This window comes from Podarcis raffonei, chromosome 7 (genome assembly GCF_027172205.1).
Source record: "Podarcis raffonei isolate rPodRaf1 chromosome 7, rPodRaf1.pri, whole genome shotgun sequence".
NCBI classification, from domain to species: Eukaryota; Metazoa; Chordata; class Lepidosauria; order Squamata; family Lacertidae; genus Podarcis; species Podarcis raffonei.
The window spans coordinates 85,751,490-85,773,221 of NC_070608.1; the positions used below are offsets into that span (position 1 = coordinate 85,751,490).

A 21,732-nucleotide genomic window follows, 5' to 3' on the forward strand; every position below is an offset into this window, starting at 1 on the left:
ATGGTTTGCATAGATGGTTTACATTGTGTTCCCAGGACATAGCTCTGATTCAATAGCTAATTATTTATTATTATTATTATTATTATTAATAATAATAATAATTTATTATTTATTATTTATTATTAATTATTTATACCCCACCCATCTGGCTGGGTTTCCCCAGCCACTCTGGGCGGCTTCCAACAGAACACTAAAATACAATAACCTATTAAACATTAAAAGCTTCCCTAAACAGGGCTGCCTTCAGATGTCTTCTAAAAGTTTGGTAGTTATTTTTCTCTTTGACATCTGGTGGGAGGGCGTTCCACAGGGCGGGTGCTACTACCGAGAAGGCCCTATGCCTGGTTCCCTGTAACTTGGCTTCTCGTAGTGAGGGAACCACCAGAAGGCCCTCAGCGCTGGACCCCAGTGTCCAGGCAGAACAATGGAGGTGGAGACGCTCCTTCAGGTATACTGGACCAAGGCCATTTAGGACTTTAAAGGTCAGCACCAATACTTTGAATTGTGCTCAGAAACATACTGGGAGCCAGTGTAGGTCTTTCAAGACCGGTGTTATATGGTTATATAGCTGTGTGGAAATCCACACTTAAATCTATTGCTAATTTGGGTGCCATTCCAAAGCTAGCCAAGAGCCATCTGAGGATACAGTTGAGGTCCTGCTCTACCAGAAGAGAGGGAAGTCTGATGCAGGGAGGGGACTTATGCCACTTCATCCCACCCCAGTAAGCCTATGGAAAGCTCCACAGCTATACGATGTCCTGCTGGTGTGGGAGCTGGGCATTGGACGTACACTGCCATGACTGAGGATCCCAGGCACCTAAGCCCTTTTGTTCCCTGACATGCCCCCAGAAGCACCTCTGACACCAGCCCTTGAGCTAGCATAGCTCCGTTCTCTTCCCACTAAGCACAATGGGAGCTGGGTGGGCACCACAGAGGGAGCGCCACCACAGGCTTGGACACAAAACAGGCTTTCAAATATAGTCATAAATAACTTTATTGGAATATTTCATAGCAGACTTTTGTTTTTTTGGGGGGGAGGAGGAATACAAATGATGGTTATTGTGTTATTGACAAAGATATTTTATAGAAATTCTAGGCCAGTCACCTGTATTCAAATTAAATACAGTTATTTTGGTCAAATATGTTATAGCCGTAGGTAACTGTTTCTTTATCAAAGGCACATATCAGATGTCTGTACAAAGGCTGAGAGAGAACGAAGCACAATTCAGATTGTGCCATGTAGTGTGCTATGTTCGCCCCATAGTGGGAAGATTTTATTCACGTTCAGAAATTAAGTACCTAGACAGTTTGATCAGACCAGGTTGAGTGCTGTCTTCCTTTTGAATTCAGTTCTGGTCAGGGTCGCCATGTCTCCTAGAGTTCAGAGAATAGGGAGCTTAAAGGATGGCGCTTTGCAGCTCAGTAGGTAAATCCTGCAAGGTTATGAGCAGAGTTTAGTGACATCAGATGTAGGCTGAAGGCAGCACCTGGCAGGTCAAGGGAAGAATGATCAAATGCGCCTGTGTGTACTAACAGTAAGAATAGTTAAAAACTCTTAAGCCAAACAGATGCTAGCTTGCCTGCCCAAGAGATTTCAGTCTTCCCTTCCCCTAGAGATTTCCACAGGGCCACTAAAACCCTGAAACGTTTTGTCAGACCATGACACTTGGCAACCCAACAACTGTAAACTTCCAACTCATTTGGCCACTACAATGCAGTGCAGTATTACTGTTGCTCCCCAGTCTCTTCTGGGCTCATCTCCACTGGAGAGGTCGGTTTGTTTTGCAAAACAGCTGCAAGTTTTTTGGATGTTTTCTTCAGAAGAGCACTTCCAGGATGAATATTACTGATGTGCATGTACAAGTCCTCTTGGGTTCGGCCTGTGTAGCCACAATCTTCACAGACATACAGTTTATCTCTTCGTTGTTTGTAAGCATATTGTTGCTGCACTCCGTGGATCTTTTTAAGGTGCGATTCCAGGGAACAGCGCTGGGTAAAGGCTTTGTTGCAGATCTCACATTTGTATGGGCGGATTCCTGCAATGTAATTTTTAGGAACTTTAAGGAACATTCTAAAAATAATCCCCAGCATTTAACTTCACTACATACATTTACAGATTTGCAAACTGTAGCTGATGATGTTTCTTGTTGCTATGTGTATGTTGTAATTCTTTGGGGGAAAGGGCTGAAAGTGGTACAGGCCACAAAATTAATATTTCTGCAGAACTCAGAAATTTGCTTCTATCCTTTATAGCTGAAAATATATGTTTGAAAATACTTATAAGGGAGAAACTGGGTAATATTTATAATAGTTGCACCAGACTTCAGTGTCTTGCATAGCTTCTTTTCCCTCCCCAAAGCTGTCGAAACTAGAGGGGAAATCTAGAAATTAGTTTTAAAATGCATGATTAATTATATAAAATTGGAAAAAAAATATGAACATTGGGGGGGAAAGTGTGCTGGGGAGCTCAAGATTAACAGTGCAGTATTTGCATTAGCTGAACGCTGCCTTTTAATTTGAAATGAGCACAAAACAGAATACACAACAGCAGTGTTAGTATTTGCTGCTCCTTTTCAGAGGAATACAGTAGGCTTGCAACATGTGCTAGGGTTATGTTCTGGGGGATTGCTTGTAAAGCCAAAATCGTGTATTATCAGAACGACCCTGGATAGTGCCCCAGTGCAACTACCCCTACTTCCCTGAAGGCAGCAGGCCTTGCTGTCCACCTTGCTTACCGGGCTCCGGAGGCTCTTAGAACTCATGTTAAACCTTCCCAGAACCCAGAAGAGCTTTTTAGCGCCCTGCCTTGTGTGTGTCTAACTGGTGCAATTTCAGCCACCTGGCCACCAGGCGCATGAAGCTGTGATTGCACAGCTTAAATGTGTTCAAGCTGCAAGTTGCCTGTTAGCAACCGTAGATGAGCAGGGGTGGAGAAAGAGGCCATGGCCAGCGGTATTGCCACAGTCCAGTGGGGTAAAATCACTAGAGAAGGGTGCAGAGCAGGGCCAGCAAGAGCATGTGGCCTGGGCAGATTTCCACAGTTGGACACTGAGGTCTTGGGGTCCACACTTGTGCCCTGGCCCTGAAGTCCCCCACTCCTTTTGAACCAGAAGCTACTTGGTGTGTTCATATGCAAAAAGCAAATGGGCTTATCTGTTTTATCATTGAGATTTCTAAGCTGCTCTGGGAACTTTTCTTCCCCCCCTGAAGAGTAGAAGAAAAATGCTTTAAATGAATACACAAACAGTCAATAGTGCAAACTTTCCTATGGACATTCCAAAGGAATGGAAAGTGCACCTCATTTCTTACCTGTATGTGTCCTTACGTGTCTTTTCAGATCAAAAGTATCATTGAATCCTTTCCCACAGAAGGTGCACAAGTGCCTCTTCACTTGACTGTGACACTTGGTGTGGCGGTTCAGCATGCGCTGCAGGCGAAATCCTTTGCCGCATAGCTCACAGTTGTACAGCAAGGCCTCGCCACAAGTGCCAGTCGTGAACTAAGAGAGGAAAATAAAACAGGATCTTAAGAGTCACAGGTCCTGACTGAGGAGCTGGGAAGGTCCCTCAGATCTTACCTAGCCTGAACTAAAGTATGTCCTGGAGCAAGGCTGCAAAACTTTAGGTCTGCCAATCTGCAACTGACATACTATGCCCCTGCCCGTTGCCTTATTTCCTTGGGATAATGACATATAGATATTTTAAAAAATAAAATTTAAACAATTTCTTATCAGACGACTTTTGTGATCGCCTTCTGCTCCTCTACTGGAATGTTAACTCACATGATTTCTTATTTCTCACAAGTTTGGTGTGGATGATAACATGGAGGGAGGGGTATGGAGGCAAGATCCTTACTGCCAGGGGCATGAAAAAAGCAATATCCCAGTACTACTCCCTGGACTCAGCAGCCATACAGTGCTCCCAATTCTTAATCCCAGGAAGACAATCCGAAAGGATACCATGGGGAACGGTACCAAAGGCTCCAAGATGAGGTCTTGTCCAACAGTAGCCTTGACTTGGTCAGAGGCCCTCAACCACATTGATCTGAGTTTTGGCAAATGTCTGAGGTTTGTATCAATGCTCTACAAATCACATTCCAACTTTATGAAACCTGATGGAAGGACAGGGTGAGTAGCTGCTATACGCATTAATGGTAAGCAATGACTAGAGCTCCAAAACTGGAATCAGCTTCTAGTCAAACAATAGTCATTGTATAAGAAAGTGACTTTCCACTAGCAGTGACAAGTAGATATTTTCAATTACAGTTAGTTATTTATTTCCAAAATTCAAAGCTTGCAGGAGCAATACTGACAGGCGAATTAGCTAGACCAGCCTGCTGTGTGTCCCTCAACATGTGCTGCTTGTCTAAATGTTGCTTCTTTATAGGTGTCTAGAAATGTTAAAATCATCTAATGTTTTGTCAGATTAACGCACAAGTGATCCCCATGTCATACAGAAGGAACATATATAATTTAAGTAATCCATCAAAAATTAAAAGCTTCCCTAAACAGGGCTGCCTTCAGATGTCTTCTAAAAGTTTGGTAGTTATTTTTCTCTTTGACATCTGGTGAGAGGGCATTCCACAGGGCGGGTGCCACTACCGAGAAGGCCCTCTGCCTGGTTCTCTGTAACTTGGCTTCTTGCAGTGAGGGAACCACCAGAAGGCCCTTGGCCCTGGACCTCAGTGTCCGGGTAGAACAATGGGGGTGGAGACACTCCTTCAGGTATACTGGGCCGAGGCCGTTTAGGGCTTTAAAGGTCAGTATCAACACTTTGAATTGTGCTCGGAAACGTACTGGGAGCCAATGTAGGCCTTTCAAGACTGGTGTTATGTAGTCTCAGCAGCCGCTCCCAGTTACCAGTCTAGCTGCCGCATTCTGGATTAGTTGTAGTTTCTGGGTCACCTTCAAAGGTAGCCCCACGTAGAGTGCATTGCAGTAGTCCAAGCGGGAGATAACCAGAGCGGGCACCACTCTGGCGAGACAGTCTGCGGGCAGGTAGGGTCTCAGCCTGCGTACCAGATGGAGCTGGTAAACCGCTGCCCTGGACACAAAATTGACCTGTGCCTTCATGGACAGAGAGTCCAAACTTCATGTGAGTCCAAAATGACTCCCAGGCTGCGCACCTGGTCCTTCAGGGGCACAGTTGCCCCATTCAGGACCAGGGAGTCCTCCACACCTGCCTGCCTCCTGTCCCCTGACCACCTATGACCTTCATTCTCAATGCCAGTCTGTACCTTGATTTTGGATCTGACTGTGGGGCGGTTCACTGCCGAGTCCAGGAGTGCCTCCTCTGGTGTGGATTCAGGAGCCGAGGTGTTGGCAGCCTCTGTGTCCCTGCTGCTGCTGCTGCTGCTGCTGCTGCTGCTCTCTAAACTGCAGCTATCTTCACTGCGATAGTTGAGAAGGTCATGCTTCACCTCTCCTGGAGATTGAGCACACACGGTTAAATGACAGAAACAGGGAGCATTCATATGCATAATTATTTTTGCAACGTACTCCTGGAATTACTCACTTATTTGATAGGGCCTGATCTCTTTCACAGACTTGGGATGCAGAACAATCAGCTAATCATTATGCATCACACCGGACTTTAAAAAGCCAGTCTCAGTAAATGGGTTGCCTGCGTGTTAGATTCCCAAAGTTTGAAGCAGGAACTACTGTCCTCCTCCTGACACTGTTTTCCCACACCAGCCTCATCCTCTGATATCTGCATATTTAACACAGTTGTCTGCAAAATACCTCCTACACCTGAGCAGCTTGTCTGGGCTCCTTTATTTAAAAACACCGCCAGGAGGCTGGATAACAACACCATAAGGTTGTCATAAGCTTCTGTAGAATCATATGGAATCAGGTTACAAAAAAGGAGATTCCAACTACATCAAGAAGAGTCCTTTCTAACTCAACAATTTATGATTTTCCCTGTCTCTCTCCTGACAGGTCATCACCAGGGCCGTCTTACCCACAGGCGCTAGGGATACGGGGCACCCAGGTGCAAGACTCTCAGGGTCCAGGGACCGAAAGTGGAGTCCAGGGAAGAGCCTGCCCATCGGTCGGAGCACCACAGTGGGCTCTTCTGCTGCAGGCAGCTCTGCACCACGAGTTCAGGGGTGACTAAGCCAGCGAGACACTGAGGCAGCCGGTTCTCCCCTCCTGCGCACCTGGGGCTGGGCAACTGGGGGGGCGCCAGGCGGATCTTTGCACCCCAGTGCTGCATATGCTACCCTATCATATGCTACCCGCATATGATACCCTATCATATAGGGTGGCCAAAGCAGTTTCTGTGCCAAAAGCAGGCTTAAACCCTGATTGAAATTGATATTGAAAATCAGTTTCCTCCAAGAGTGTCTGCAACCACCCAATTAATAACCTTGCCCAAGAAGGGAGGAATAGCAGTTGTAGTTCCTTAAATGTTCTGAGTCCAGTGAGGGTTTCTTAAGGAGTGGCTTTACCGCTGCTTCCTTCAAACAGGCAGAGACCACTCCCGTGTTGTAGGCAGGCATTGCTCACCTCCCTGGCCTTGGTAGAGAAAAGCAAAGGCCCCTGATGCAAAGGCTGTGATGTGAGCACAGTTCAAGCAGACTTTGCCCATTTTTGCTCATGCTGCCAATAATATCAAAGAGGCCTCGGTGGGAAAAGATGCGGCAGAAGAGGAGGAACTCTTAGGGAACAGGGGTTCCAGACTATAAGATTGGTAACCCGGTTAGAGTAAATAAAAGTTAAACATAACAGCATCGCTGAAATTTCTGTCCTGGAATGTGAATGGGCTAAATGAAAAACTTAAAAGGAATAAAATTGAGAAGGCTTTGAAAAACAAGAACTATGATGTGATCTGTTTTCAAGAGACACATGTAGCCAAAAAACATAAACATATTTTGATAAATAAAAGGTTGGGGGTGGAATTTATTAACTCAGATGTAAATAAAAAAAGAGGAGTAGTTGTTTACGTTAAGGAGAAATGGGACTCCGTATTAACTTGTAAAGACGATGAGGGAAGAATACTGGGAATACAACTTAATCATCAAGGGGGAAAAATCAATGTGGTAACAGTTTATGCCCCAAATACAAACAAAGCAGAGTTTTTTGAAAAATTGGAACAAATATTACTAGATTTGGAAAATTACCAATTAATTCTACTTGGAGACATGAACGGTGTACCAATACCAGAACTTGACAGAAGTGGAAAAAAGGGGAAATCGAATCAAGGGAAGCTCCCAAGATCATTTAGTAATCTTGAGGAAAATTTAGATTTAATAGATATATGGAGGCATAAAAACCCAATAACGAAGCAGTTCACACATTTTTCAGAACCCCACCAGAGTTGGGGTAGAATTGATCAGATTTGGGTGTCATGTGCATTATCGACAAGAATAACGAAATGTGAGATCCAGCCTAGAACCCTTTCTGATCATTGTCCAATAGTTTTGGAAATAAAACGTGAAATATCGGGAGTGTACAGGTGGAGAATGAATGAATATCTATTCGAAATTGACGAGGTGAACGAAAAGGCTAAAAGTACTCTGAAAAATTATTTTGACTTAAATCTGAATAAAGAAACCCCAATTAATATAGTTTGGGATGCGAGTAAGGCAGTGTTAAGGGGTTTTTTAATACAACAAAACAATTACAGAAGGAAACTTAGAGAACAAAAGAAAGAAGAAATTATTACCCAACTGAGAGACTGTGAGAAAAAATTAACAATAAACTCGGGAGATGAAAGGACTAAACAAATAGTTAAAGTGTTACAATCACAATATTCAGCATTACTAAACCAAGAAGTAGAATGGAGAATTAAATCCATGAAGCAAAAATATTTTGAATCAGCAAATAAAACGGGGAGATTACTGGCGTGGCAATTAAGAAAAAGCAAAAAGCAAAATGTGATTAATAGAATAAAATCGGGAGATATGATAATAGAAGATCCAGATGAAATAAAAAAAAAGTTTCTCCAATTCTATGAAAAGTTGTATGAAAAAGGAGAGGAAGATAATGTAGAAATAGGAAAATACTTGGAAGAGTATAGAGGGGAATATTTAACTGATGAAGAAAGAGCTCAATTAAACAAGAAGATTACAATGGAAGAGATTAATGAGGCTATTAAGAAGATGAAACCCGGAAAAGCACCCGGACCGGATGGACTGTCAGCAAAGTATTATAAGGTTTTAAGGGAATATCTTGCTCCGGTGCTTAGTGAAGTGATTAATGATGTTCTACAAGGAGGGAAGATTCCAGATTCATGGAGAGAGGCACACATCACATTAATACCAAAAGCGGATGCTGAAAAGATGGACGTAAGTAACTACAGGCCGATATCGTTACTTAACTGCGATTACAAAATCTTCGCAGATATTTTGGCGAACAGACTCAGGAAATACTTAACAAAATCTATTCATAAAGATCAAGCGGGATTCCTCCCTAACAGGCAATTAAAAGATAACGTTCGGCATATACTGGACATTATTGGACATTACTTGGATCTTAGGACCGACATTCCTGCGGCGATGATTTTTATCGATGCCGAAAAGGCTTTCGATAATGTTTCTTGGAGGTTTTTAATACAATGTATGAAAACAGTAGGAATAGAAGGACCATTTTTGGAAGGTATTAAAGCAATATACTCAAGCCAAAGGGCCAAACTGATAATTAACAATAATCTCACTAATTCTTTTACAATTGCAAAGGGCACGAGACAGGGGTGCCCGTTGTCTCCCCTTTTATTTATTATGGTTTTGGAAATAATCGCAAATAAAATAAGGAAAACACCAAAAATAAGAGGTATAAGAATTGGAGAAAAAGAATATAAATTAAAGGCTTACGCCGATGATTTGGTATTGTCTTTAGAGGACCCAATAGAAAGTGCCAGTAATGCCCTGGAGTTATTAGAGGAATTCAGTAAATTGTCTGGGTTTAAGTTAAATAAAATAAAAACTAAGATCTTAACAAAAAATTTGGCCGAAGATGTAAAAAACCAGCTAGCACTAAAAACAGGTATTAAAGTGGTGAAAAGGGTAAAATACCTGGGAATATGGATCTCCCCGAAAAATATAAATTTAGTGGAGGATAACTACACTAAGGTCTGGAGAGAAATTAAGAAAGACTTAGATACCTGGAATAGGTTAAAATTGTCCTGGACAGGAAGGATGGCCGCGATTAAGATGAGCATTCTTCCGAGACTACTGTTTTTATTCCAGAATATCCCGGTAATTAGAGGTACGGCATGTTTTAAGAATTGGCAAAGAACTTTAGCTAAATTTATATGGCAAGGGAAAAGGGCAAGAATTAAATTCAAACTCCTCACGGATCTAAGAGAAAGAGGGGGTTTTGCAGTTCCGAACTTAAAACTTTATTATGAGGCCGCTTGTCTTTGTTGGATAAAAGAATGGGCCATTTTAAAAAACACGGATTTGTTGGATCTAGAGGGATTTAACATTAGATTCGGCTGGCATGCTTATTTGTGGCATGATAAAGGAAAGATCCACAGAGGCTTCTCTAATCATATCATTAGAGGCTCGTTATTAGAAGTTTGGAACAGGAACAAAAAGCTGATTGAAAGAGACACCCCTTGGTGGCTTTCACCAATTGATATCTTAACAACAAAAAAGTTAAATCTGGAATGTGAAAGATGGACATACGAAGATCTCCTAGTTAAATCAGAAAGAGGGTGGAAAATTAGACCGTACGAAGAGCTAAAGGATAAATTAACTGGATGGATACAATTTCACCAAATTAATGCGTTATGGTACGATCATAAAAAAATAGGAATGAGTGAAAAAAAGTCCAGGTACCAGGTGGAAATCTTAGAAAGTAATACTAAACTTTTATCCAAAATGTATAACCAACTGTTAGACTGGGATACTAAAGATGAAGAGGTGAAAGGAGTCATGGTCAAATGGGCCAGAGACCTTGGATATAATCTGGAGTTTGACAGATGGGTAAAACTTTGGAAGAAAGGTATGAAGTTCACAGCATGTGCTGCTCTCCGAGAAAATATGGAGAAAATGATGTATCGTTGGTACATCACCCCGGCAAAACTGGGGAAGATGTATAAGACCGGAGACAGCACATGCTGGAAATGTAAAACTAAAGAGGGTAATTTCTTTCACATGTGGTGGACCTGTGACGAAGTGAAAAGGTTTTGGGGACAAATTTACGATGAATTAAAAAGAATACTGAAATACACCTTCCCCAAAAAACCTGAAGCGTTCCTTTTAGGTATGATCGGAGAGGAGATCAAAAATGAAGACCAAACATTCTTTCAATATGCAATGGTGGCCGCCAGGATTTTGTTAGCGCAAAACTGGAAAACTTCCAATATCCCCACCATTAGAGAATGGCAAATGAAATTATATGAGTATATAGAATTAGCTAGAATGTCACAAAAAATTAGGCATCAAAAAATCGTTAAGTTTACGAACGACTGGAGTAAATTTGTAAGTTACATTGAAATCAATCTAGGTATTACCAAAATCACAGTGGGCGGAATCTAAAACCTGCGATGTAAAGAGCTGATATAATACAATCTGCAGATAAGCGATGAGTTTATTTTGCCTAAACTGAGATGGAAGGAAGTCAATTGAGTGATGTTATGTTGGTTTGTTTGTTTTATGTTTATAGGCGTTGTTTGTTGTTGTTGTTTGTTTGTTTGTTTGCTTTTCTTCTTTTCAGTCTTTTTTCTTTTTTGTACTGTTTGATGTCGTTTCCAAAATATCAATAAAAAGATTAGTAAAAAAAAAAAAAATCAAAGAGGCCTCTACAGTTGTTCCATGTGCGATGATGATCCCCAGCTCTGGGACTGAAATCTCTCAGCAGGAATAGGTGTTTGGAGGCTGGGACTTTCCTGATAGCCTGGTCTACTTTCTCCTAGAACTGGTCCTTGGTCTGTATGCCAACGCACACAGTGGCAGCACAGATGCTCAAGATGTTGACCACCCCAGAGGTGGTTGAGAGACAGAGGGAAAGCAAGTCTTCTGATCCCTCGCTGGGTGATTCTATCACAAACAGAAGGGAGTTCCTCACTGTGAGGCTTATTTTGGGAATACGCGGTTCTTCCAGATGCCCTCCTTGACAGAAAAACATGTCGTTCTTCTCTCGGAGGCTGCCATTCGAAGCAAGTCTGGTTGCCTGTAAAACGACGTTGAACGTTTTCAGCTCATGGTCAATTATGGCTGTCTTCCATGAGTCACTGACCTGCAGCAGGTCACTGGATAATGGTCCTGATGTTCCAGCTTACTAAGTGCAGGAGGGTTCGTTTCTTTTCTTTTGCTTCTTTTCTTCTAATTCTTTGGGTTCCAAACATCCACTGCAGAAGGTGGACAGTGCCAGATTGGCACTTTTATTGACTGAGGGCTGCCTGGTAGTAGCTGACCAGTGCGACGCAATTATCTTTCCCACCAACAAAGGCAACCCATAGATCTTGTACCTTACACCAATCGGGTTGAGCTTATACCTTCTAACTGCCTCCCGTGTTGTTTGTGCTGCATTCGCAACACTAAAGTGGCCTCTCCAGGGCGCAAACCTGGGCAATATATGTGGCTGCCCAGATGACAAGACCCCCCCCCCTCGCCCTCACTGATGCGGTCCAAAGGAAAGCAAAACATTTGGCACCAGCTTGGCTGCAGGAATTGCCAGGAGACATAGAAGGCACCATCCAACTGCCTTAGGGACTCCACTGCCAATTTGTGTAGGGTTTATTCCTTGGCCGCCTTTCAAAGATGTCCTGCAAGGCAGTGGATACTAATTATTCCTCAGAACTTACTCTGAAGCCTTTCTCATGAATGAGTATAGCCACAAGGCAGTAAGGGTTTAAGATCACAGTTTTCTTTCTCTTAGGTGGGCTACCTTCCTAGGTTAATGAACCCCATCTGCCCCCCATTTCCTCAACAGCAAGTGCAGAAACCTCCTTCTTGACTGATGTCAAATGTGAAGGGTCCTTATCCAAGAGATGTTGTTTGCAGATGATGCAGCCTTGACAGCACATTCAGAGGAAGATCTACCATTTCGCCCCAAGCTTGCAGGGCGTTCAGTCGGCTTTACTGCCAGCCTGATGAAACATCATGGGTCAGGATGTCACCAGCACTAAACACAACTGCACTGGTGACCACACACTTGAGGCGGTAGATGATTTTGTCTACCTGGTTTCCACCATAACCAGAAACCTCTCCATTGATGCTAAGCTAGACAAGTGTACTGGCAAGGCAGTTATGGCAATGGCCGTAAGGGTATGGGAGAATGGGATGCTAATGTCCAACACCAAGATGAAAGTCTCCCAGGTGTGTGTGTTGAGCATACTGCTTTATGGATGTGAATTGCGGGTAACGAACAACTGTCAGGAGTGACTCTTCAATGCCTTCCACATGCGCTGTATCGGGAAGGTTCTGGGCATGGCAGGGCAGTTTCAAACGAAGATGTGCTCTTCCAAGACTACATTCCTAGCATGTTTGCACTTCTGTCTCGGTGGTGTCTATGCTGGCTTGGTCAAGAACATAGAATGGAAGGTGGCAGGAACCCTAAGGATGTGCTGGCTTCAGGCACCAGGCCCATTGGCAAGGCTGGCAACATCAACCCCACCATGTGGGAATCCCTTGCAGGCAATCGCAGTGCCTTCAGACAGGCAGGCCTGTATCCCCAGCAGTGACCACAGGTAGAATGACTATTAAGAGCAGAGGTGCTGGGTTCCTCCCAAGATCAGCGCGCATTGTGTACATGTGAATCATGCACATGACACAGGAGGCCGAGTGTTCAGCCACTGGACCTGCAGCACTCAATGTGCACAGGGATGCCTGAAGACTGAGGAGGCCCAACCTACTTAAAACAAATATTGAGGGGGCCAAGGAGCCTTTGGCCCCCTAGAGTTGGTAGGCCTGGCTAGGAAGAGAAACCCCCAAGTGCACCTGTAGCAGCACATGCCTTTATGCTGTAAGTGAAATGGAGAATTCTCCTAATCTACAGTTAATTGCAATGCTCTGGAATGGCGGTGGGGTAACTTGAGTTACTGAAAGTGAAATAATGATCTTCCGAAGGAGGGCTGATTAACTCGGGGCCATTCACTTTCCTCTTCTCCTGATCCCCACCGGGCAGTCCCACCTGGAGCGCGGGGCTGCTGCCTGCCGGGGCCAGGAGCTCCCCGGGGGCGGCGCGGCAAACAAAGGCGCTCCCTCCCGAGGCCTGTTTGATCTCAGGGCGGGTCCCGAGGCCGCCCGGCGCCTCGCCCGCCTCGCCGCTGCAACCGGGAGCGCTCGGCCCGCCGCCGAGCGCAAAGGTCACCGCGCTCCGCCTCGAGCGCCCCCCGCCGCCGAGCCGCCCGCTCCGGACGAGGCTCCGCCAGGCGCAGCTCCCGCGTCGTCGTGACACGTGTTCCGTTTGCCCTTTCGGGGAAGGCAGCCCTCGAGTCGCGCGCGCGAGACTAGCAGCCCTCCCGCGCGGCTCTTCTCCGCGGCCCTTGTTAAAAGCCAGCGAGGGCCGCTCGGTCTCTCTCTGGTCGTGTGAAAGCGTGACACGCGGCCCCTTAGCGGCCGAGAGCCGCCGCCGAAGCCCCGCCCTTGACCTCAGGACCCTGAGACCGCAATCCGTCGAAAGGGCGGCTCAAAGCGGGAGCCAAACAATGTTTGCTCGGAGGGAATTCACTTCTGAGTATACACGGGTAGGATGGGGCTGCAATCCGATTCGCGTTAACTTGGCTAGACGAAGCCTCGTGGATCTCGGCGGCGGGACAGCATTTATGAGCAGCCCTGCGGAGACTGGCTGCCACGGGACTCCCGTCCCGTCCCGCCTGCTCCTAAGCGTGTCTACTCAGAAGTAACTCCTATTGACTTCGGTACGGCTCGCTCCTGGGGAAAGGAGGTTGGGGCTGCAGCCGAAAACGTTATAACTTCTCCTGCAGAAACCGATTTCAGATCCGCCAGGGCTTAGCCGCAGAAACTTAATGCCGGACTCAGCTCTAACGTCTACGAAGTGATAGCAAAGGTGCATCGAAGCATACGCAGAGTTCCCTTCTCTTCACTGCCCGTTGCTTGGGTCCCCTGCAGCCAGGATTCAGAGCCGGTCTCAGTCCGGCTTCCAAGCTGTTTGGGGCAACTGCTGCCTCCTGGAGAAGAGCCTAACCGGTTTGGGGGCGGCGGGAGGAGCCCGGATCCCCTCCTTCGCCAGCGGCCAGGCTGAGGCCGAGGTGCGGTGGGGGGGCGGCGGCCAGGTGTGCTGCTTCCTCCGCCTTACCTGGGACATAAGTGTCGGCTCTCTCTTCGTCGGGCAGCTCGTCCCAGCTGCGACTGGCCGGCAGCGGGTTCCTCCTCTTCACCAGAAATACTCTGGGCATGCTGAGATCCGCGATTTCACCTTTCCTCCTGGCCGTTCCGTTTTCTGGGAACTCCGCCCTTCCCTGGGGTTCCAGGTGAGGCGCGCTGGCAAGGGGTCGCGGCTTCTGCTGGCGCCCCCGGGCCCGATCCCCCTCCTCAAGGAGAGCAAGAGACCCCACGCCGGAGCCGGAGGTGCCCCCCTTCACCCCCACCCCCTTTCCAAAGGTGTCTCTGAGCAAAGGCACCACCAGGAAACTTGGAGGGAGCATGCGTGCTGCAAACATAACGGTGTCAACAAGCTTCTCTACCTGTCCGACCGGTTGGAGCAGCTGCTTTGTTCCAGCCCTTCCTTAGGCATGAATGTTTGCAAAGAATGTAACGTCTGAAAATGAGGAGGGGGGATTCCTAGGACCGTAGACTTCCCTCCCCAGGTCATTTCTGTCACCAGCAAGAGCAAGCACCCTTTCTCCTGACACTAGCGGAGACCCCCTCACCAACCCAGTTGGAGCCTTGGGGTTGCATGCTGCTGTCTCCAAGGTCCTGGAAGCTGATTTGGGCGCTGAGCTGCTCTCCCCTTGGGGCTTTAAATGTGTATCTGGTTGCCATGTACAAACACACCAGCTAATTTCATATTAATATAATGAATGCTTCTGCGGGACATGCAAGAATTTCCCTCTAGCTAGGTTTTGTGTGTGTGTGGACATGCAGTGCATCCATGGGAAGTAACTACAGGCTGACATTCAAAGCCAAGCAGCTCCAGGCACTTATATTAAGTTATTTTTTTGCTGTCTGCTTTGCATGCAGTCATCTTCAGAGGCCTCTCTCTCCTCTGAGTTTGGTGATGAAGTTGCCTCCCAGCACTGCAAGGGGTAGGGCAAGGGTGCTTCTCCAGCATGTAAGCGTGAGAATGTCTAGATGAAACACGAGAGCCTACGTCTTAATGTATAGTAAAAAATAATAATGGATGGAACTGCCTGCTATGTACATCAAGGACTCTGCTGTGTGTTTTATGTAGAGCTCCAAAGCAAATGCTGTAGAGTATAGGCCGCTTCTCCCTAGAACCAAAAGAAGGAAAAATGACCCCTGATTAATAAGGCAACAACATAAGATAAATAAATCAAGGGTAAGAATCTTAAATGAACTTTATAATCTATCTATATACACAAAATCTAATGGCTGTGATGCCCATAAATAATAAAAAAATACATAAAAAGAGTTGAATCTTATTATTAAAAAAGGCACAGAAAGGCAATAAAACAAAAATCCAAAAAAGTGAGTACCAAATATATAAAACCTATAATACAATAATTGGGATGTATAGATCCATAAACAAAAGATGAATATAAGACGTGTGTCAATCACTGAAAAAAGTGGCAGGAACTCTATATCCCTTTTCACCAGAAGTCCCACCTTTTTATAGGAAAGGGTATGAATTCAATATTAAATCATATGCTGTATATATATTATTTCCTGTGCATCTGGTTCTTCCAAGGTTGCTGCTTCCAAGTCCCCACAATGTACAGGCTCATGTTTAAAATGCCGCTGTGCTTTTTGTGACTTCCATGCCCCCAGGGATGGCCTGTCCCTCATCCAATGACCAATACAGCATGGGATCAGACCCCGTTGTGGTGCTGAGGGGCCTATCTTGATCTCATGGCCACGATGGGCCTACCATCCCTAGGTGACTGACCCCTGGCCAACAGGAAGACATTTCAAAGCTCTGTTGTCCTGAGGTCTACATTCTTCTTTGTATTTTGTAGGAGACACACTGGACGATGTTATACCCATGTCAAAGTTAAGAACCCAAAATGTGAAATATGATTCTAGACTTGCCTTGTCCTTAATCCTAAACACACCTGCTCTTATTTCCAGCTGTGGCATTCAGACAGTTTTACTGACAAAGCCCTGTTCGTCCAAGGTTTGTGTTTAGAGTCTTCTGGTGGAGTTAGAAGGCAGCAAGAACAACATTTGATTTTTTTGTTTTTGTTTTTAATATTTTTTTTTACTGTACAACATCATGCACAAATGAAATAACACATCCCACTCTCGTCCAGAAGATGAAGTTTAGTCAATACAACAGAAATACAACCTAAACAGCATAATTACGGTAAGTTCCTACCCCAGACAACTATCTATATAGGGGGCAATATACAGTTTATGCTAACCGAAAAGCCTCAGCAATTGGAGAATCGACTAAGGCAACACTCTCAAGGCCTCATCAGAGACTGTATTTACAGCAGCATCAAGATCAGCATGAAGGCGATTCCTTCTGTCCTCAAAATGTCTAGCAATCTTGTCACAGCAGGTCTTTGACAGTTCTAGCACCCCATCAGTCAGGCAGCTTTGCTGTTCAGTCAGCTGCACTCTGCCACTTCCACGCTAGCCAGCTGGACATTGCCTGGCCTGCTTCAATCCACATTAATTCTGAGGAAAACTAAGGAGCACAATGAGCGGCGCAGTGTCCGAGTGGACGCTCCCAAGAGACTGAGTCAATAGCCCTCCTTATCTTCCTGGTCCACAGTGAGGTAAGGAGCTCAACGGGATTGCTGACATTGGAAAATCCCTATCAGATTCCATAAGTCGTCCAGTTGGAGCGACCCAGGATGTTTTGGCACTGGAGGCAAAACAGAATATTCTCTCCCCCTGGGGTGCTGGATTAAAGTTAGTGTGAGCAGTTCCCCAGCACAGGGCTCTGAGCTAAGGAGAGGCAAAATTTAGAAGATCCATACTTGAGAAGATCCATTTTGGGGCACTGAATTTTGACCTCACACAGGGCACCATAATAATAATAATAATAATAATAATAATAATAATAATAAATTTTATTTATACCCTGCCTTCCCAGTTCAAAAACCGGGCTCAGGGTGGCTAACAACAAAATTAAAACACTTAATTGTAAAAACAGCATAAAATACAGTATAAAAACATGAATAACAATAAAATTCAAAATTCAGAAATAAATTTAGAGGGAAATAAATTTAGGGGGTAAAAGCCTCAGCGCCTAGGGCTTGCCGATCGAAAGGTCGGCGGTTCGAATCCCCACGGCGGGGTGCGCTCCCGCTGCTCGGTCCCAGCGCTGCCAACCTAGCAGTTCGAAAGCACCCCCGGGTGCAAGTAGATAAATAGGGACCGCTTACCAGCGGGAAGGTAAACGGCGTTCCGTGTGCTGCGCTGGCTCGCCAGATGCAGCTTTGTCACGCTGGCCACGTGACCCGGAAGTGTCTTCGGACAGCGCTGGCCCCCGGCCTCTTGAGTGAGATGGGCGCACAACCCCAGAGTCTGTCAAGACTGGCCCGTACGGGCAGGGGTACCTTTACCTTTAAACATTAGATAATCCCCAGGGCTAGCTGGCTGAATTGGTCCTACTTGGGCCAGCGAGGAGGCCAGGGGAGAATTAGCTGTGGGGTCTCAGAGCGAGTAATCTTCATAAAAGGGGAGGGGGAGGGAAGAGAAGGGAAATAAAAGATCAGGCTGAATTCAAATTAAAGGCCAGGCGGAAGAGCTCTGTCTTACAGGCCCAACGGAAGGAGGTTAAATCCTGAAGGGCCCTAGTCTCATGGGACAGAGTGTTCCACCAGGTCGGAGCCATCACTGAGAAGGCCCTGGCCCTGGTGGATAATAGTCTGACTTCCTTAGGGCCCAGGACCTCTAAACTATGGTTATTCATGGACCTTAAGGTCCTCTGTGGGGCATACCAGGAGAGGTGGTCCCGTAAATACGAGGGCCCTAAGCCACATTACAAAAGATTACCCAAGCCCACCCCTGCCTTCTCCTCTACTGTGCACCTGCTGCCACCCACCCACTGCTGTGCCCCCACCTAGCAGCAGGCACACAGCAGGTGGCAGCAGGTGGGTGCATGGTGGCAGGTGTCCGTATTGCAGAGGAAGAGGCAGTGGAGCCCACAAGTGTCTGCTGCCCCTCCCAGTTGTCCCAGTTTTCCCCTCGCCTCATGATTGGGCCAGCCCTGCGTCCAACACCATGCCTGAGAGATGCCTTCTTAAGCTCCATCAGGGAGGCTGCTCAGTGTGGACAATACACCAATAGCACCTCCAATCTGCCCCATGGACCTAATGAGATGTCTTTTAGACCACAGTGCACTGGTAGCTGCTACCCCCTGGACCAGTTGGGGTGACCAGTGGACAGGGAGGAATCATAGAATTGTACAGATGGAAGAGGGACCAAAGGGTCATCTAGTCCAACCCCCTGCAATGCGGGATTTTTTTGCCCAACGGGGGGGTCAAACCCACAACCCTGAGATTAAGAATCTCATGGAGAGCTCAGGTGGTAGAGCATGAGACTCTTAATCTCAGGGCTGTGGGTTCAAATCCCTCATTGGGCAAAAGATTCCTGCATTGCAGGGGGTTAGAATAGATGACCCTTGTGGTCCCCTCCATCTATGATTCTATGCTTGACTGAGCTACCCCAGAAGTTACTTGTAAGGAAGGCCAACAGAGTCACATGGATGGGGCCAAGTTGTTTTGCTTTCCCCCCTCATCCTCCTTGCTTGCAAAGGTGTGGACACAAAAGCATTGCAGTTGCATGAAGTACATAAAGTACATAAAGGTAAAGGGTAAAGGGACCCCTGACCATTAGTGACTGACTCTGGGGTTGCGGCGCTCATCTCACTTTATTGGCCGAGGGAGCCGGCGTACAGCTTCCAGGTCATGTGGCCAGCAGGACTAAGCCGCTTCTGGCAAACCAGAGCAGCGCACGGAAACGCCGTTTACCTTCCCACCGGAGCGGTACCTATTGATCTACTTGTACTTTGACGTGCTTTCAAACTGCTAGGTTGGCAGGAACAGGGACCGAGCAACGGGAGCTCACCCTGTCACGGGGATTTGAACCGCCGACCTTCTGATTGGCAAGTCCTAGGCTCTGTGGTTTAACCCACAGCACCACAGCACCACCCGCATCCCTTCATAAAGTACATAGTACCTAACTAAAACAAAAAGCGTCTGACTTTGGTTTAGAAGGGGTCCCTGACTCCCTGCTGTGAAAATTTCTAATGTGAGTAACTGTCACTATAGCCATGCATTACTCTGAAATAAGCCGCATTAAATGCCATAGGGAATACTCCCAGTTAGGACTGGAGCCTGAATTGGTTAGTCTTAAAGGTGCCACAAAGAACTTCAATAGACCTTACAACTCCCAGGAAGTAGGGTTCGGATTGCAGTTTATCCTGTAACTCTAAACCCATTTACTTGGGAGTAATCCTTTCCCTATTGACTTCAACGGACTTTACCTCTGAATAGAATCACGGTTAGGATTAAGCAGTTAGTTGTCAAATGCTCTTCTACCGCTGGTGACCTGTTTAAAAGGGAATCCTACAGGCTGACAAAGCTTCTGTTATCTAGGGCTGAAACTGGATTAACTGTCCAATTCCTAGCGCAAAGCACAATTCCTGACAGGGGGGAGGTTTAATCCACTTGGAGACACTCACATGAAGGTTGTGCTTGTGTTTATTAAGGCTGCAGTCATAACAGCTGCTGCCCCCATGGGCTGGAGTGGGTTTATCCCGCAGTTAAGTGCATAGGTGTTATGTACCGGGCCAGAATTCGCCGGCTACACAACCCGCAAACATGAACTGTCGGCCCACAAGGGGTGCCTGTTATGGGGTAGCAGGGTCGTTGTTCCCCAGCCCCTCCGCAAAAGGGTCCTCACAGCCCTACACGAGACACACCCAGGGGTAGTAAGAATGAAGGCCCTTGCCAGGAGTTATGTGTGGTGGCCGGGGATCGACGGAGAGATAGAGGCCTGGGTCAAACACTGCCAGGCCTGCCAAGAATCCCGCCCAGATCCCCCAAGGGCCCCAGTCCAGTCCTGGGAGTCCGCCCGAGCACCATGGTCACGCCTGCATGTGGACTTCGCTGGCCCCTTTCAGGGGAAAACATTCTTCATAGTGGTGGACTCCTACACCAAATGGCTGGAAGTCGCACTGGTACCGTCCACTTCTACATCCGCAGCCATCCGGGTACTACGCAGGCTGTTTGCAACCCACGGGCTCCCTGACACTCTCGTCTCAGACAACGGGACTGCATTTACGTCAGGAGAATTCCAAACCTTCACAGCGCAGAATGCCATCCGCCACATCCGTTCGGCGCCATTCCACCCTGCCACCAATGGCCAAGCAGAACGCATGGTGCGGACCACCAAGGACACCCTTCGCCGCATGACGCAAGGGGATTGGGAGTACCGCCTTGCCACATTCCTTCTAGCACAGCACAGCACCCCCAGCTCAACGACTGGCCGGAGCCCCGCTGAACTACTCATGGGTTGGCGCCTTGCAATCAGATTGGACCGCCTTCACCCCGATAGAGCTCAGGATGAGGTAGTGGTGGGGGAAGGCAGGAACCCCCGGACCTTCGAGGCCCAGGACCCAGTGTACGCAAAGAATTTTGGGGCAGGCCCTGCATGGGTACCCGCCACAGTCACCAGGGTCACTGGCCCCGTGTCGTATGAGGTGCTAACAGATGGGGGGCAATGCTGGCGCCGCCACTGCGACCAGATACGGCGACGATTCCTGGGAGAAAACCAGGAGGAGGAGGACAGGTCAGAGGAGTCCCAAGGGAACAGTGGGGCAGTGAGGCCCATAGAGCAGCAGGGGCAAGCAGGAGAGGCAGAATCAGTAAATACAGAGAGGACCTGTGAGGCCGAAAGGACACCGGAACCAGAACCACGACTGAGCGAGCCGGTTGCGCCAGACCAAACAGCCCCATCACAGCCAGCATCCTTGGAACACGAGCCAGAACCTGAACCCCGGACCAGGGAACACCCCAGGCCGCAACGCACACGTAGGCCGCCGGCGTACCTCGCGGACTATGAATGCGACCTCCCGGGCAGGACTGGAACTTAGAGGGGAGGGGTGTTATGTACTGAGTTGAATAGGATCCAAACTGCAGCAGTCTGATTGGTCCTAGAACAATAGGATCCAAAAGGCAGCAGTATGATTGGTCCTAGAACAATAGGATCCAAAAGACAGCAGTCTGATTGGTCCTAGAACAATAGGATTCAGAATGCAGCAGTCTGATTGGTCCTAGAACAATGCAGCAGTATGATTGGTTGGCAGGAACGACCCAATCATGCTCCAGATAGAAGTGAATCCACAACCTGATTGGCTTACAGTGGAATTCCGGAATTAGCCAATCATGTGCAGCCCATTGTGTAAATAATGTATATAAAGCAGATGCTTTGAGGGGACTTTCATTCATTCCTCCTCACCACTATGAGCTGAATAAAGAGCATGAAATCACTTTGCGACTCTGAGTATATTTCAATAGGCCTACACATATCTACTCAGAAGTAAGCTTACTCCATGATAAGTCTGTAGGCTGCTTGAAGCCTAACTTACGGTAGTTTTTTAAAACAGTACTCTGGACTTATTTTAAATAATCAAATGAATGCCACTCCTCCCTTCTTCAGCTAGCGCCCCCCACATCACAATGC

At 46.8% G+C, this 21,732-nt stretch overlaps 1 protein-coding gene across 3 annotated transcripts; it reads right to left on the reverse strand.

The window, feature by feature from the left end:
- Positions 1 to 976: 976 nt before the first annotated feature.
- OVOL2 (ovo like zinc finger 2) lies at positions 977 to 14,567 on the reverse strand. 3 transcript variants are annotated; one of them, XM_053397308.1, is made up of 4 exons: positions 14,210 to 14,567; positions 5,236 to 5,423; positions 3,310 to 3,499; positions 977 to 2,036 (listed from the first exon to the last, which is right to left on the reverse strand). In XM_053397308.1, exons 1-4 carry the CDS (start codon positions 14,556 to 14,558, stop codon positions 1,726 to 1,728), a joined length of 1,038 nt encoding a protein of 345 aa, XP_053253283.1. In that variant the 5' UTR covers positions 14,559 to 14,567; the 3' UTR covers positions 977 to 1,725. The 3 variants fall into 3 exon arrangements, with proteins under 3 accessions (XP_053253283.1, XP_053253285.1, XP_053253284.1); XM_053397310.1 differs by lacking the exon at positions 14,210 to 14,567 and adding an exon at positions 13,082 to 13,172; XM_053397309.1 differs by lacking the exon at positions 5,236 to 5,423 and having other exon boundaries at positions 14,210 to 14,319.
- Between the last annotated feature and the right edge of the window lie 7,165 nt (positions 14,568 to 21,732).